Genomic DNA, 16,661 nt, shown 5'->3' on the forward strand with positions numbered 1-16,661 from the left:
GCGCAGTATCTTAGCTGTTCCCAGGACTGCGCTCTTCTGGACAGAGATCTCCGATGTTATTCCCGGGATCTGCTGGAGCCACTCGCCTAGCTTGGGAGTCACCGCACCTAGTGCTCCGATTACCACGGGGACCACCGTTACCTTCACCCTCCACATCCTCTCGAGCTCTTCTCTGAGCCCTTGGTATTTCTCCAGCTTCTCGTGTTCCTTCTTCCTGATATTGCTGTCATTCGGAACCGCTACATCGATCACTACGGCCGTCTTCTTCTGTTTGTCTACCACCACTATGTCCGGTTGGTTAGCCACCACCATTTTGTCCGTCTGTATCTGGAAGTCCCACAGGATCTTAGCTCGGTCATTCTCCACCACCCTTGGGGGCATCTCCCATTTTGACCTCGGGACTTCCAGGTTATACTCGGCACAGATGTTCCTGTACACTGGGGATGACTGTGGTTCAGGGGGTTGGGAAGCGTATCTGTAATCGGAAGGTCGCCGGTTCAATCCCCGGGCTCTCTGTCCTGGTCGTTGTGTCCTTGGGCAAGACACTTTACCCTTCCGCCTACTGGTGTTGGCCAGAGCTTGTTCTTGTGCTGCCATGATTAGTGCCTCTGTGCTGTCTTTCAGTCCAGCTTTGTCCAGCCACTGGTAGGATTTCTGGATATCAGCCACCTCCTCTATCTGCCGGTGGTACATACCGTGCAGGGGCCTGTCCTTCCATGATGGTTCCTCGTCTCCCTCCTCTTTCTTGGGTTTCTGCTGCCTGAGGTATTCACTGAGCACTCGGTCAGTTGGGGCCATCTTCCCAATGTATTCTTGGATGTTCGTTGTCTCATCCTGGACTGTGGTGCTGACACTCACCAGTCCCCAGCCCCCTTCCTTCCTTCTTGTAATCAATCCAGGCAGTGCACAGGTTGGTCAGTCTGGTCTTGCAGTCTCGGCTGACTGTTCTGTCTACCAGTAGCTGGTGTTTTGCGCCTCTGGTATTCTTGCCAATTCCTTTCTGTGTCCCGCTCATGTATTGACCCATGTGCCTGTTCATCTTAGCCGATATGATGCCTGACAGGAGCTTCCATGCGGTACTGAGGCAGGTTATTGGTCGGTAGTTGGAGGGGACCGGTCCCTTCTTAGGGTTCTTGGGGATCAGGACCGTTCGACCTTCGATTAGCCATTCCGGGTGTCTCTCGTTAACTAGCAGCTGGTTCATTTGTGCTGCCAGACGCTCGTGGAGTGCAGTCAGTTTCTTTAGCCAGTAGGCGTGAACCATGTCGGGCCCTGGTGCTGTCCAACTCTTCATACTGGAGACCCTTTCTTGGATATCTGCCACTGTGATGGTTAATGGACCCTGTTCAGGGAGGCCGCTGTGGTCTGCCCTCAGATCCACTAGCCACTGAGCATTGCCATTATGGGTTGTGTCCTTCTCCCATATGCTCTTCCAGTATTGCTCCGTCTCCAGCCTTGGTGGTGCTGTTCTCTTATTGTTCCCTTGCCACTGAGAGTATAGCTTTGCTGGTTCTGTGGAGAACAGCTGGTTTATTTTCCTGCCTTCTATCTCTCTGGTGTACCTCCTCAAGCGGCTGGCCAAGGCTGTGAGTCTTTGCTTGGCAGTTTCCAAGGCCTCAGGTATGGACAGCTTGCTGTATTTCTTATGCACCTTCTTTGTCGCACCTTTCTGCAACTCCGTTAGTTGGCTAACCTCACTCCGTGCTACTTTGATCTTGTCCTCTAGCCTCCTTCTCCATGGAGGGTACTGCCCCTTGTGGCTGTTCAACTTGTAGCCAAGCATCTCACTGATCACTGCTGCCGTATTGTAGATCAGCTTGTTAGTGTCGGTAATCGTGGTTGTAGGTATCGTCCGTAGTGCTGCATTAACATCATCTAGCAGACCTTCTGAGGGTACTTCACGTAATCTTGGTAACCGGCTACGGGGGATCCAGGTTTCAAGCTTGGCCATGATCCTATTTTTCAAGTCAGTTCCTCTCGCACTCAACGATCCTTCTCCTATCGCACTTGGGGCTATGTACCCAATCTCGGGTGGGGGTGATGATATCTCCCCCCTGACCTGGCGTCCTGACTCCTCCTTGCCGTAGCATTTGTGTTGTACCTCGTCAATCTCTAGCTGTGAGAGCAGTCCCTTCTTTCGAATGTTGGAACACTGAGCTACTAGTTGTTTCGCCGTCATTGTGGATGTTGGGTATCGAAGAATCCATAGGTCCGTCATCCTATTCATGTAGCCCCTTCCGCCGGGGTTACTTGCGTAGTAGCATTCCAACAATGCCCTGTTTTCGTCTCTTGCCCACCAATGCCTTCTTGTTCCAGTAGCCCACTTTTCGTCAGGGTGCCCTGGTTCCTCAACACCTGACGCGGACCTTGTTCATCCGGGCGACGTCCGAGCCGGCATGCCTTCATATTTATCTGTCTCGCTCATGTCTGCGGTAGGCTTGCTTAGCATAGGGGGTCTAGCCTTAGGACCCAGTGATATATATATATATATATATATATATATATATATATATATATATATATATATATATATATATATATATATATATTCCAAAAAATTCCAAAACTCAATCCCATCATTTAATTTGTTTTTGATTGAAATTGAATATTACTTAAACTCTCTTAAATTAACTTCCAATAAAAAAGGTTTATCATTGATTGAAGTTCATTCAGAAATGTTTAAGGAATGAGCTGTCACAACTTTCAAGTACAAAGTTTTTATGAAGTCTTTCACATCCCCCCCCCCCTTTTTTTTTCTTTTTTTATCCTTTATTTATTTATCCTTCTTATTTCATTGCACTGTATATTGTTACCCTTATTTGCCTTGTATATCTACTGTACAAACTGAACTGGAATGACTGACTGTTCGCTTTATAAGTTCAATAAAATTTGGGAAAAATACCTCTTCGGCCACTCCCTTCTGCCGTATTTTGCGGCAAAATTATCCACATCCACCGCCGCGCTATGAATTGTGGGATATATGAGACCACGAAGCGTGCACCGGACCACGCTTGATATTTGGGGAAATCGACGGCGCATTTGGAGTATGCATTTGAAGTATACTTCGAATTGGGACAGCCGTCATTGCGTGGCGGTGACGTAACCGCACTTGAAATGCGTACTTCAAGCGTGCAGACCCTGAATTGGGACACAGCCAGTGTGTTCTTCAGTTTCAGGCCTGTTTCTGCTGACTGCTGTAGGTGAGCTGATGTTCCTACACCTGTCTGTCCTCATCATGACCTCTGACCTTTAGTGATCCTCAGTGACTTCTGTACTGTTGCAGGTGTGTGTGTGCTGCTGCTGTCTGCACTGACTGTTCCTGCAGGTGAGTAGATGGAAGGTGGAGTCATGTTCTTCCCGTCTCTGTTTCCTGGTTTGAACCCCAGTTGGTTCCCCTCGTGTCCATGTGGGTTCTCCCGGGTTCTCCAGCTTCCTCTCACAGTCCACAGACCTGCATGTGTGTAGAATAAAGGAGAGAGGCTCAGTGGTTGGAGTTCAACATCACCTCTTACACACAATGTTGCTGCAGATGTTTCACAATAAGACCACTAAAAGCACGCAGCGCTTTTACTTTGAAAGAGATGCAGGAAGTGTGGAGTCTGTGTCACCTGTGTAACTTATGAAGTAACTATGGTTACTGGTTACGAGTGGACATACTTCCTTTGTCGAGGAAACACACAGCAGGCTTTCTCTCTTAAGCAGGCTTTCTCTGTTAAGCTGATCTTTGTGCTTGAGGTTCTGAGTGAGTGCTCATGTTAAAGGGCTGTTTCATGTTTCTTTCATCACAATATGACTGACTGAGCGCTGCCTTCTCCTCCAATCAGAGATCTGAAAATGAACATTTATAGCAGCCATTTAAAAGCTGTAGCTGCAAACATAGAGAGCAGTTTGACAGCTGCTGCTGTTCAGAATGTGGCAGCTGCACGTTTGAGTTCACAAACTGAATTTAAACACTGAAGTGTGTTTTAGTTGTTACACAGTGTCACAGTCTAATGAAGGACAAGTCTCTGCTACATCACCCGTGTTCCTCTGTTAGAATTGGGTTAGGGGGTTCTGACATAAACGGTAGTAACCAGACCGAAAAGCAGCGCACATTTCGGTGCTTTATTTCAGTGCTTTTCTTTTCCCTGAGCTGTGACACACTTTAGATTCCAGCCAATCAAGTGTGAAGGGATTTCAGTAGCAGGGTGGTCTATCTGGGCCGCAACAGCCACTCAGGTCCAAACCCAAATGAAGTGAATCGCACAGTGGTAAACATCACCTGCCATCCTGGATTCAACTCGTCGACTCGTGAGAACGACATTTGTCTTCTGAAGCTGTCGGCTCCTGTCAATTTCACAGACTACATTTGGCCGATCTGCGTAGCCTCACAAAACAGCACCTTCAACAATGAGACCAGCAGCTGGGCCATCGGCTTTGATGGTAAATCATAAAATATTTATTGTATTTTACAGCATTGTGTTGGAGTCTTTAGAAAAGCCTGATGTTTAAATTCTCTACAACTAGCAATAACCTGCAGGAGGCAAACGTACCAATAGTGGGAAACAGTGAGTGCAAAGCCAGATATCCACGGGTCCCAGACAGCATCATCTGTACTAGAGAGACAGCTTCATGTTTGGTGAGCACAAGTTTATTTCTTATAATCTGTTGTTGACAGTCACTGAGATAATCTCACCTTTAGTCACACTTTGCTTTACTTGTTTTGCTGTAATTGACCATAAATATTAATATTCATGTTTATCAAAGGTTGTTTTTTCTAAAGCCTCTAATTTATTTGATGAAACTGATTCCTTTAAACGAGCTGCCTGAAACTTTCTGTCTGTGGAATCGTCACTTTCATTGCACCAAAGCAGCTGAAGTGGATTCACAGTGGTTCATGTTTCCTAAGTGGACAGACTGATATCCATGAAGTGTTACTGACTGTGTTATACTGGGACGATCAATTTATTTGTTACTTAATTTATTTCAGCAGTTTGTAACAAAACTACCAACAAAGTTCAAACTTTAGTGGGTGACAAAGGTCGACCTCTAACAGTTACACATCTGTCCTGATAACTTTCATCACTGTCTTTCCACAGTTTAGTGTTGGGGCACCACTGATGACTCAGAGTGGATCCGTCTGGCTGCAGAGTGGAGTTTTCATTTTTGTTGGATGCTCTGCACGTCCTACAACCTACACTCCTGTGTCCCAGTACCAGCAATGGATCAGCGACACAGTTACCTTCCCCTCCCCAGACAGTTCATTACAAACCACTGCTCCTCCCACTGCTTCTACCACCACTCCTTCCAGCGCTGCTCCCACTGCCCCTCCCACTGCCCCTCCCACCGCTCCTCCCACCGCTGCTCCCACTGCCCCTCCCACTGCCCCTCCCACCGCTCCTCCCACCGCTGCTCCCACCACTCCTCCCACCGCTCCTCCCACCGCTCCTCCCACCGCTCCTCCCACTTCCCCGACATGTGTGGGTGTGTTTTGAAGTGGTGAAAACCTGATCCACTTCACTCACTTCACATCACTGTGTGTTCTCGTTGTGTTGCTCCATGTGTTTGCTGCAACTGTTGGAAACTAGATAAACACATTTACTCAAGTTCAAGTACAAACATGAAGAACTTTACCCGACATGTTACTTTATAACTTTAGGAACCTTTGATTCCACCGTATTTATGGACATCAGGAGGGTTTTCTTATTAGCACAGTTATTATTTTTATGTGATTATTTTCTCTACACATCTGTCTGTATTTGCTTTACTGTCATTATGAAATGAAGCCTTCTTACATAATTCTGAGGAGTGAGATGTTGTTATTACACACTTATTTCTGTTGTTTGCTCAAATTCTTAAACTAATCTATTAAAATCTTTGAAATCTTCTTTTGTGGTGGAATGTTTTGTATATTTCCCATCTGTCCTCAGACTGTGGTTAAAGGTAACTACACTGCCTATACCACATGCAAAGAAGGCACGAAGTAGCACTAGCAGGTCTAACAAGGCCACTACTTGTGCTACACCAGTACTACACGGACACTGAGGGAGTTCTCTCACACACAGGTAAGTGAACATGTCTCGTTCCTCGCCCACTTAGAATAAGACACTGCCGAGACAGAGAGTGTAGTGGTAAAGAGAACGGCAGAGAGACGCTGAATTTAATCCTTTAAATTGATTTCATTCCTTAAACACAGGTTTGCAGGGTCGGAGCAGATATACCTGAGAGGAGGATGGCTGAGCTGTTTTGAGAGATGATGTGACTAAACTTTTTCTTTTAATTTCCTAAGCTTGGGTGAAGCATTTTGAGTTTGACGCATGAGATGTGTCAAAGAGAGGGATTTAAGGTTTAATGGGTTTTAGGATTATGTTATAACTTTTGGGGGTTTTGATAATTTAGATATGGTAAAACTGAGGCAGAAATTGTTATTTTTATGTTAAGGTTAAAGGATTAAAGTGAACTGAATCCTGTTTAGAAGATAAAATGCTGGTGTTCATAAGAAGCTGTTTACAAAACTTAAAGGGAAACTGTGGGAATAAAAGATATGCTTTGAGGAAAACTAGTGAAGATTGTAGGAGTAGAAAATGTTTGATTTCTTTTTGATTTCTAGAAGAAGTGGTTATAATGTAGGCTTACACATACAGATATTACATAGATTTATTTCTAGGGTAGAGGAGAGAGCTTGTTATGAGAATGTTACAAGTGTCGCTGACCCAAATGAATAACATTGAAGATTATATACGTAAAAATGATTTTGTATACACATTGCGATTGTGCTCATTTAGAGTTGTTGCTTGGTCTACAGAGGGTCTTAAGCTTTGTTTGGCGCAATGTCCAGACAATCTATTGTGTAAGAGACTTAGAGCATAGAAGGCCGCACATGCTTACAAACACATAGGATCTATAAACTTGCAAGGCCAAAGGCCTGACATTCATTTAGCTTATAAGTGAATTTGAGCTGGTCTAGCAACAAGTGACAGGAAAGAGGAACTGAATAGGAGTTTCTTGCTTTAAAGAAGGACCTAAGGAAGGAAAGCATATATTTTGGTTAAGTCTGATAAAGTATAATGAAAAGGAGAAAAATGAAATAAAAATGCTATATCAAAAAAAGGGTTATGACACAGGAAATGTGAGTTTTAAAATGAAGTTAGTGTTAACACTGTCACAATCAGCAGGGCTGACTGTGTGTAGAGCGAAGGGTGGACCCAAATGCAGACGGAAACAAAATGTGAAACATGACTTGAATAACAGAAAACGAGCCGTTTATTGAGGCTGGCAAAATAACTGTAAACAAAAGGCAAAATGCAAGGCTAACAATAAACTAAACTGGGTGAGCCAAATTAACTTAAAAACCTACAACAGGAACATGGACTTGACATGAGGAGACTTGACGCAACTTCTTGGCTTGCAAACACAGCAGACGATCTGACAATGACACACTGAAAACACAGGACTTAAATACACAGGAGGTGATTAGGGGAAGTGGGAGCACATGGAGGAACAGCTGACTGACATGAGCTTAATGACAGGACAGGGGAAGTGAAACTAAATACAATGAACAAAGAACACACGACTCCTTCAAAATAAAACAGGAAACACTGAAACTAGACATGACAACACAAGCTTAACAGACCTAACATGTGATGAACGATACAAGAACTCAAACATAGAAACCAAGGAAACAATAAATAATAACTGCCTTTCCTTAACTAAAGCTAAATAGGAATGACACAAACTAATCACATATCTAAAATGAGACAAATACAAAATGAACTCAGAGCGCTGGCCTGTGACAAACACACAGGAGTTGTTTTTAGGCAGCTTTTGGCTATGATAAAATTTACGCATGAGTAATTGCTTATATGTTTAAACTTAATTGATTAAAATGGTTGTTTTCTCTCTGATCTTTTAGTAGAATAGGCGCTTATAATGATTTTCTTGTGATTTTCTTGTGAAAGGTGACTTTAGGTCAGAGGCACTTGCAACAGCGACAGTTTTGTGTACAGGATGTTGATGATCAGATAAGGGAGAATAGATTGGGCAACAGGAAACATATGCAGGGATGTGAAAGCAGCGCTTTAAGATTCTTTGCTGCCACTGTGAATACGAATGTGGTCTTTGCCTAATTAAATAAAGGTTACACTGACTCACTGCTTCCTCTTCTGGTACAAAAATGGCATTACATGGAAGTACAGCCCAAAATCAGTTTACAACACTTTACAGCACATTTCATGCTGCAAACACGAGAAATTCACATTTTGAAATGTTCTACTCCTGAAAGAGAAACTCTTACGAATACATGTCCCAGAAGGCCGGTCTCCACAATCCCCGTCCATGACTTTTAGTCCCAAATCCTGACAACAGCGCACACACACACCCTGTGGTTGTGATGATGTCACAAACACACACCTGGGGAGTCCAGTGTGCTCTAAGCAGGAAGCAACAATGAGGTCATGGGACTTTGACCTCCTCATTAATACAAAACACATGAAGGAAGAAATTATCTGTAGAGACCAAACCAGTTTGAGTCTATGGGGACTGAGTCACTGCTGCCTCTGCTGGATGTCAGAAGAACTGCAGGGATCACCTTCATTGTTGTTTTTGTCTTCATCTGATCACTGAGCGCATTTGGACTTATTTCACTGTTCAGGACATTTTTGATGTGTCTTAATGTCACGCTAGGAGTGACAGGAAGTGACCTATACCCTGCTTGATAAAATAAAAGCTCTTTTTAATCGGAGTGCAGCATCGAGTCTGTGAAACTTCAGGACTATTGATCAGGTTCAGTTAATCAATCACAAGCGGTTTGTGGACAGAGTGGTGCTGGAGCAAAGATCACGGGTTCATTTAAAGGTCAAATGTGAGTCTCCTGTGTTAAAAGCCGCCTCACTGCCCAGTTAAACAGCAAAGATTAAAAATGAGTCAAAGGTTTCAGTCACAGACGAGAAGCTCGTGTTGTGTCTTTTCTCCCAGCTGTTCTTCATCTCACCTCAATTCTCCGATCCGTGTTTCCAGGTATTTCTGAGGCTGCTTTAAAGGTCTGGATCAGATCCACAAGAGAGAAAAGCACGAACAGATACAGTCCAAGTCATTCATTTGATTCCAGTCAACACATTTATTGATCATTAGTAGCCACATTAAAAATTAAGCACTGATTCATCCACTAAGGCTCAAACTGCACAGACACATGAAAACATGATATTTATCTTATAAAACATGATGTTTATTATTCAAAGGTGTTTGGAAGCCTTTCCAGGTGAGTTTGATCCAGGAGGGTCTGAAGCCAGAGTCAGACAGAGACTGTGCAGAGACTGTAGAAGGACAGAGCAGCAGCAGAGCAGTCCAGATACACTGATGATCCTGTCAGATCCAGAGGGACACACAGGGCTGATGCTGGACTCTACATTGTGTCTGACAGTGGAGCTGTTCTCAGAGCAGTTCACTCTGCAGCACTGACAGTCATCTGCACTTCATTCCTCTTTCAATCACTGCTGGATGAAGCTCTCCTCTCCTCCTCCCAGTAACATGGCCCAGTCAGAGCGTCTCTACACACAAGCTGCTGCTGCTGCTTCAACCTCTCTGGATCATCAGGACACAGCTGCTCCTCTCTCAGCAACACACCATCCTATTTACAACCAGCTCCACCTGCAGAGAGAAGGAAGAGCAGAGGAGATAAACGAGTGTTTCCAGAGACTCTTCATCAGCTGTCAGTGATGCAGCACATCCAGTATAAAGAGCAGCAGGGACGTCAGTGCTGGGACTGTACTAGGACTCATTGTTGCTTCACTTTCTCTAATCTTTGGATTTTTATTGAAGTTGATGAAAATGTTTTTGACTCCTAGTTTGAGTTTGGACTTTCATTCATTAGAAGAACCTTGGTGTTTCCACTCTGAGCTCTGTAGGAACCCCAACAATCCAGATGGACGGTTCCAGCTGTTAACTGGTGGAATACCAGCCAAACATCTGCTCTGCACAAAAGGCAGAAACAGGAAGTGTTTGTGTCCAATCCTGAAGGCTGTCACCATTCTCCTCCCACAGCTTCACTGAGAAGCTGCAGCTTTACAGGAAACACTGCATCTTTGTTTCATACTGACTGTGTTTAGTACAATACTGCTGACAGCACCACCCACTCACTCCAACACTCTACTGACCTCAGAGTCTCCAATCTGTAGTCTGGACTCTCCTTAAGATCACACAGCTGCTTCACGTCTGGATCCTTCAGGTTGTTTCCTCTCAGGTCCAGGTCTCTCAGATGGGAGGGGTTGGACTTTAGCGCTGCTGCCAGATAATCACAGCTTATCTTTGACAAACCACAGTTCCACAATCTGCATAAAGAATTAAAGAAAGTTTATTAGACAAAGTGCTTGAAATCATTCAGTGTTTCATAATCTGTTCAGAGCTGAAGAATGTTCAGAATGTAGAAGTGTAATAAAATGGAAACTCCAAACAGCTGAAGCCAGCAGGAAACAGCTTCAAACAAGAAACTGTGCAGAGTTTTCAGACCATATGCCCCAATGCAGCCAGTTGGATTTTGGAGTTTTGAATCTCTGTTCTGTGACTAAGTCCTTGAATCATTTCTTCCAGTCGGTCCCACAAGACAGACTAAGTGTTGGACATGTGTTGTGGCTCCATCTTGGGAGCTTCTAAATGTGATGTGTTGGCCGCTCTGGGTCTGTCAGATCACAGTACTGAAGAGAGCTCAAACTGAGCACACAGTGGTTCTAGACTTGACCCGAGATTGTCTGAAACTGACTGGGAGATTTTTACACATTCGCTGATGATGGTGCTGTGGCCCCACCACCTCCACCTCTTTTGAAAGGAACTAACTGTAATCTGAAGCTTCAAATGGAACTAAGACTTCCTCCACTAGGTGGCAGTGTCTGGTGAGAAAGTGCTAGTGTAGCTGGTCTGTAGTCAAAAACAGGAAAATGCAGGATTTGGGCTGAAATGACAAAAAACAAACTAAAAACCAGCAACAAACAACTTAAACATAAACAATTACAAAGAAAGAACAATACAGTATCCACATCTGAACCAAAGAGTAACACAGTGAAATGTGGATTATTAAATATTAGGTCTCTCTCCTCCAAGTCTCTGTTAGTACATGACTTAATAATTGATCAACAAATTGATTTACTCTGCCTTACAGAAACCTGGTTGCAGCAGGATGATTATGTTAGTTTAAATGAATCAACACCCCCGAGTCATTCTAACTACCAGAAATCTCGAAGCACAGGCCGAGGGGGAGGTGTGGCAGCAATTTTTCACACCAGCCTATTAATTAATGAAAGACCAAGACAGACTTTTAATTCATTCGAAAGCCTGATGCTTAACATTGTCCACCCCAGCTGTGAAACTCAGAAACCAGTCTTACTTGTTATCATCTATCGTCCACCTGGGCCTTACACAGAGTTTCTGTCTGATTTCTCAGACTTTATATCTAATTTAGTTCTGAGCTCAGATAAAATAATTATTGTGGGTGATTTTAACATCCATGTAGATGCTAAAAATGACAGCCTCAACATGGCATTTAATCTGTTATTAGACTCAATTGGTTTCTCTCAAAATGTAAAAGAACCCACCCACCACTTTAATCACACTCTAGATCTTGTTTTAACATATGGCATAGAAACTGAACATTTAACAGTGTTTCCTGAAAACCCTCTCCTGTCTGATCATTTCCTGATAACATTTACTTTTACAATAATTGATTACACAGCGGTGAAGAGTAGACTTTATCAAAGTAGATGTCTTTCTGAAAGCACTGTAACTAAGTTTAAGAATATAATCCACCCACTGTTATCATCTCCAATGCCCTGTACCAACACAGAGCAGAGCAGCTATCTGAACGCTACCCCAACAGAGGTCGATTATCTTGTTAATAATTTCACCTCCTCACTACGTACGACTCTGGATACTGTAGCTCCTGTGAAAACTAAGGCCTCAAATCAGAAGTACCTGACTCCGTGGTATAATTCTCAAACACGTACCCTAAAGCAGATGACTCGTAATCTGGAGAGGAAATGGCGTGTCACAAATCTAGAGGATCATCATTTAGCCTGGAGAAATAGTTTGCTGCTTTATAAGAAAGCCCTCCGCAAAGCCAGAACATCTTACTATTCATCACTGATTGAAGAAAATAAGAACAACCCCAGGTTTCTCTTCAGCACTGTAGCCAGGCTGACAAAAAGTCAGAGCTCTTTTGAGCCAACCATCCCTTTAACGTTAACTAGTAATGACTTCATGAACTTCTTCACAAATAAAATTTTTATCATTAGAGAAAAAATGACCAATAATCATCCCACAGATGTAATATTATCTACAGTTACTCTTAGTACCATTGATGTTAAGTTAGACTCTTTTTCTCTAATTGATCTTTCTGAGTTAACTTCAATAATTACTTCCTCCAAACCATCAACGTGTCTTTTAGACCCCATTCCTACAAAACTGCTCAAAGAAGTCCTGCCATTAATTAATTCTTCAATCTTAAATATGATCAACCTATCTCTAATAATCGGCTATGTACCACAGGCCTTCAAGCTGGCTGTAGTTAAACCTTTACTCAAAAAGCCATCTCTAGACCCAGCAGTCTTAGCTAATTATAGGCCAATCTCCAACCTTCCTTTCATATCAAAAATCCTTGAAAGAGTAGTTGTCAAACAGCTAACAGATCATCTGCAGAGGAATGGTTTATTTGAAGAGTTTCAGTCAGGTTTCAGAGCTCAGCACAGCACAGCACAGAAACAGCTTTAGTGAAGGTTACAAATGATCTTCTTATGGCCTCTGACAGTGGACTCATCTCTGTGCTTGTCCTGCTAGACCTCAGTGCAGCGTTCGATACTGTTGACCATAATATCCTATTAGAGCGATTAGAACATGCTGTAGGTATTACAGGTACTGTGCTGCAGTGGTTTGTATCATATCTATCTAATAGACTCCAGTTTGTGCATGTAAATGGAGAGTCCTCTTCACACACTGAGGTTAATTATGGAGTTCCACAGGGTTCAGTGCTAGGACCAATTCTGTTTACATTATACATGCTTCCCTTAGGCAGCATCATTAGAAGACATAGCATACATTTTCACTGCTATGCAGATGACACCCAGCTCTATCTGTCCATGAAGCCAGATAACACACACCAATTAGTTAAACTGCAGGAATGTCTTAAAGACATAAAGACCTGGATGGCCGCCAACTTTCTGCTTCTTAATTCAGATAAAACTGAGGTTATTGTACTCGGCCCTGAAAATCTTAGAAATATGGTATCTAACCAGATTCTTACTCTGGATGGCATTACCTTGTCCTCCAGTAACGCTGTGAGGAACCTTGGAGTCATTTTTGACCAGGACATGTCCTTCAACGCACATATTAAACAAATATGTAAGACTGCTTTCTTCCATTTGTGCAACATCTCTAAAGTTAGAAATATCCTGTCTCAGAGTGACGCTGAAAAACTAGTTCATGCATTTATTACTTCCAGGCTGGACGACTGTAATTCGGGGTGGCTGTAGCTCAGGTGGCAGAGCAGGTCAGCCACTAATCAGAAGGTCGGTGGTTCGATCCCAGGCTTCCTCCTGGCTGCATGCCAAATATCCTTGGGCAAGATACTAACCCCATGTTTGCCTACTGGTGGTGGTCAGAGGGCCCGGTGGCGCCAGTGTGTCCGGCAGCCTCGCCTCTGTCAGTGCGCCCCAGGGCAGCTGTGGCTACAATGTAGCTTGCTATCGCCAGTGTGTGAATGTGTGTGAGAATGGGTGAATGACTGAATGTAGTGTAAAGCGCTTTGGGGTCCTATGGACTAGAAAAAGCGCTATACAAATGCAGGCCATTTACCATTTACCATTATTATCAGGATGTCCAAAAAACTCGCTGAAAAGCCTTCAGCTAATCCAAAATGCTGCAGCAAGAGTCCTGACAGGGACTAGAAAGAGAGCAGATTTCTCCTGTTTTGGCTTCCTGTTAAATCCAGAATTGAATTCAAAATCCTGCTCCTCACATACAAGGTCTTAAATAATCAGGCCCCATCTTATCTTAATGACCTTGTAGTACCATATCACCCTATTAGAGCACTTCGCTCTCGCTCTGCAGGCCTACTTGGTGTTCCTAGAGTATTTAAAAGTAGAATGGGAGGCAGAGCCTTCAGTTTTCAGGCCCCTCTTCTGTGGAACCAGCTTCCAGTTTGGATTCAGGAGACAGACACTATCTCTACTTTTAAGATTAGGCTTAAAACTTTCCTTTTTGCTAAAGCATATAGTTAGGGCTGGACCAGGTGACCCTGAATCCTCCCTTAGTTATGCTGCAATAGATGTAGTCTGCCGGGGGATTCCCATGATGCATTGAGTTTTTCCTTTCCAGTCACCTTTCTCACTCACTATGTATTAATAGACCTCTCTGCATTGACTCATATCTGTTATTAACCTCTGTCTCTCTTCCACAGCATGTCTTTATCCTGTCTTCCTTCTCTCACCCCAACCGGTCGCAGCAGATGGCTGCCCCTCCCTGAGCCTGGTTCTGCCGGAGGTTTCTTCCTGTTAAAAGGGAGTTTTTCCTTCCCACTGTCGCCAAAGTGCTGCTCATAGGGGGTCATATGATTGTTGGGTTTTTCTCTGTATCTATGAAGCGCCTTGAGGCGACTTTTGTTGTGATTTGGCGCTATATAAATAAAATTGAATTGAATTGAAATGGCGAAAAGTGGCAGAGCAAGAAGGTTGTAGGTTGAAGCTTGTTGGCCTTTCTTTGGAGGTTGGATGTTTCCCGTCAGTCCAATGAAACGCTGCTTAGGTTCATTGGTGCTTCTACATTGGCTGTAGGTGTGGATGTGAGAGAGTGCTTCTCTGTCTCTCTCTGTTTTCCCTGTGATGGACTGCTCCCCTGCGTAGGTGGACCACGCATCTTGCCCGATGACAGCTAGAGCACAGGCTCTAGGCAGCACGGTGGCACGGTGGTTAGCACTGTTGCTGCACAGCAAGAAGGTCCTGAGTTCAATTCTACCATCAGGCCGGGGTCTTTCTGTGTGCAGTTTGCATGTTCTCCCCGTGTTTGCGTGGGTTCTCTCCGGGTACTCCGGCTTCCTCCCACCGTCCAAAGACATGCAGCTTGTGGGGATAGGTTAATTGGATAATCCACATTGCCACTAGGTGTGAATGTGCGAGTGAATGTGAGTGCGAATGGTTGTCTGTCCCTGTGTGTTGGCCCTGCGACAGACTGGCGACCTGTCCAGGGTGTACCCCGCCTCTCGCACTGTGACAGCTGGGATAGGCTCCAGCGCCCCCCGCAACCCTGAAAAGGATAAGCGGAAGCGAATGTATGGATGGATGGATTTGTGGCCTGAAATTCCCCAGTTAGCAGTTTGGTAGATAACTATGACATGGTAATCACATCCAGCAGCTGTATTCTAACTGTAAGCTGAGCCGTGCTAAGCCAAAGCACTGGCACTTTTTAATATACAAATTACAACATTTAATAGAAACTTATTGGTCAGCATATTATTAGCCTGCTGTTAACTTCATTCCACAGAAAACTGAGAGAATATAACAGAGTTGATAAAGAATAAAGAGAAATGTGCTGATTTAAAGCCTTTGAAGTGCTTAAGATGATCTCTGTCCACTTATGTCCACTCATTCATTAAGTTATGTAAGCTATCTAATGCAGCTTTGATCGTCACAGTCTGCCTTATGAAACTCATTCTAACCCTGAATGTCAGAGTGCTCCTCCTTCTCTTTTCCCATCATTCATGCTGGCATTGGAGGAGATTTGGATTTTGGATTGTGTTTTGGATGATGTGTGTATGTTTGTGTTGGACTGCTGTTTGTAAAGCAAATTGCCATTTTGGTTTGGATTTCAGTGTCACTCAGACTTTAAGGTGGAATGAAGAGTTTTAGAGTTTCGCAGTGAATCATCCAGTGGAGGATTTTTCTTGTTCTCAGAAGGTTTGAAATGTGAACATTGTTCTGCTGCAGTCAATGGACTAAACCAGAGAAGAAGAAGACAGACTTTACCATGAAGATCCTCAGTGTGGATCAGTATCAGCCTTATGTCTGCAGTTTAGTGTCAGCACAACTTTCACATCATATTCATCTCAGCACAAGTAAAACATGGTGAATGACCTCAGAGTTTCAAGTCCACATCCTGGTCTCTCCAGAAAACCACACAGCTGCTTCACTCCTGAATCCTGCAGCTTGTTGTTCTCACTCAGGTCCAGCTCTCTTAGATTAGAGGGGTTGGACTTCAGCGCTGCTGCCAGACAATCACAGCTGATGTCTGACAAACCACAGCTCATCAATCTGTACAAAGAAGGAAAGATTTACGTTTTTTAGACAAAGTGTGTGCTTGAAGCCATTCAGTATTTCATAATCTGTTCAGAGCTGAAGAAGGTTCAGATGTAGAAGTTTAGAAAAAGGAAACTCCAAACAATTTAAGTCAACTGTAAGCAGCTTCAAACAAACACAAGAGAAAAAAAAATCTGAATTTTTCACATTAAAGTTGTACATTTATCATAAAAACATGAAGAGTGATTAAGCTTTAATGCATGAAATTAAAAAACAAACAGAGTACAAAACAAAGAAAACAAATTCAGGAGGCCGACTATGAGATGCCGTAAGGGACGTTATTACTGAAACGCTCTCACACACATTACTGAGAAACCAAGGCATTTCAGTTGAACAGAAAGGCATTTCAGTTGA

At 43.6% G+C, this 16,661-nt stretch overlaps 1 protein-coding gene and 1 long non-coding RNA gene across 2 annotated transcripts in view; one reads left to right on the top strand and one right to left on the bottom strand.

Moving 5' to 3' along the window:
* Nucleotides 1-4,170: 4,170 nt before the first annotated feature.
* On the top strand, nucleotides 4,171-5,347 carry LOC143416955 (uncharacterized). The gene is made up of 3 exons (XR_013097190.1): nucleotides 4,171-4,422; nucleotides 4,507-4,618; nucleotides 5,079-5,347. It is a non-coding gene; the product is annotated as an uncharacterized LOC143416955 (long non-coding RNA).
* A 3,737-nt stretch (nucleotides 5,348-9,084) lies between these two features.
* The window catches only part of LOC143414670 (protein NLRC3-like), a 20,015-nt gene continuing 12,438 nt past the window's right edge, over nucleotides 9,085-16,661 (bottom strand). The window contains exons 8-10 of the mRNA XM_076879476.1: nucleotides 16,086-16,262; nucleotides 10,131-10,304; nucleotides 9,085-9,624 (exon numbers count right to left, since the gene is read on the bottom strand). Of these exons, the coding sequence (XP_076735591.1) occupies nucleotides 9,609-9,624; nucleotides 10,131-10,304; nucleotides 16,086-16,262 (367 nt within the window). The 3' untranslated portion in view covers nucleotides 9,085-9,608. The remainder of the gene's footprint in view (nucleotides 9,625-10,130; nucleotides 10,305-16,085; nucleotides 16,263-16,661) is intronic.

The sequence above is a fragment of the Maylandia zebra genome, linkage group LG3, assembly GCF_041146795.1.
Source record: "Maylandia zebra isolate NMK-2024a linkage group LG3, Mzebra_GT3a, whole genome shotgun sequence".
Lineage (NCBI taxonomy): Eukaryota > Metazoa > Chordata > Actinopteri > Cichliformes > Cichlidae > Maylandia > Maylandia zebra.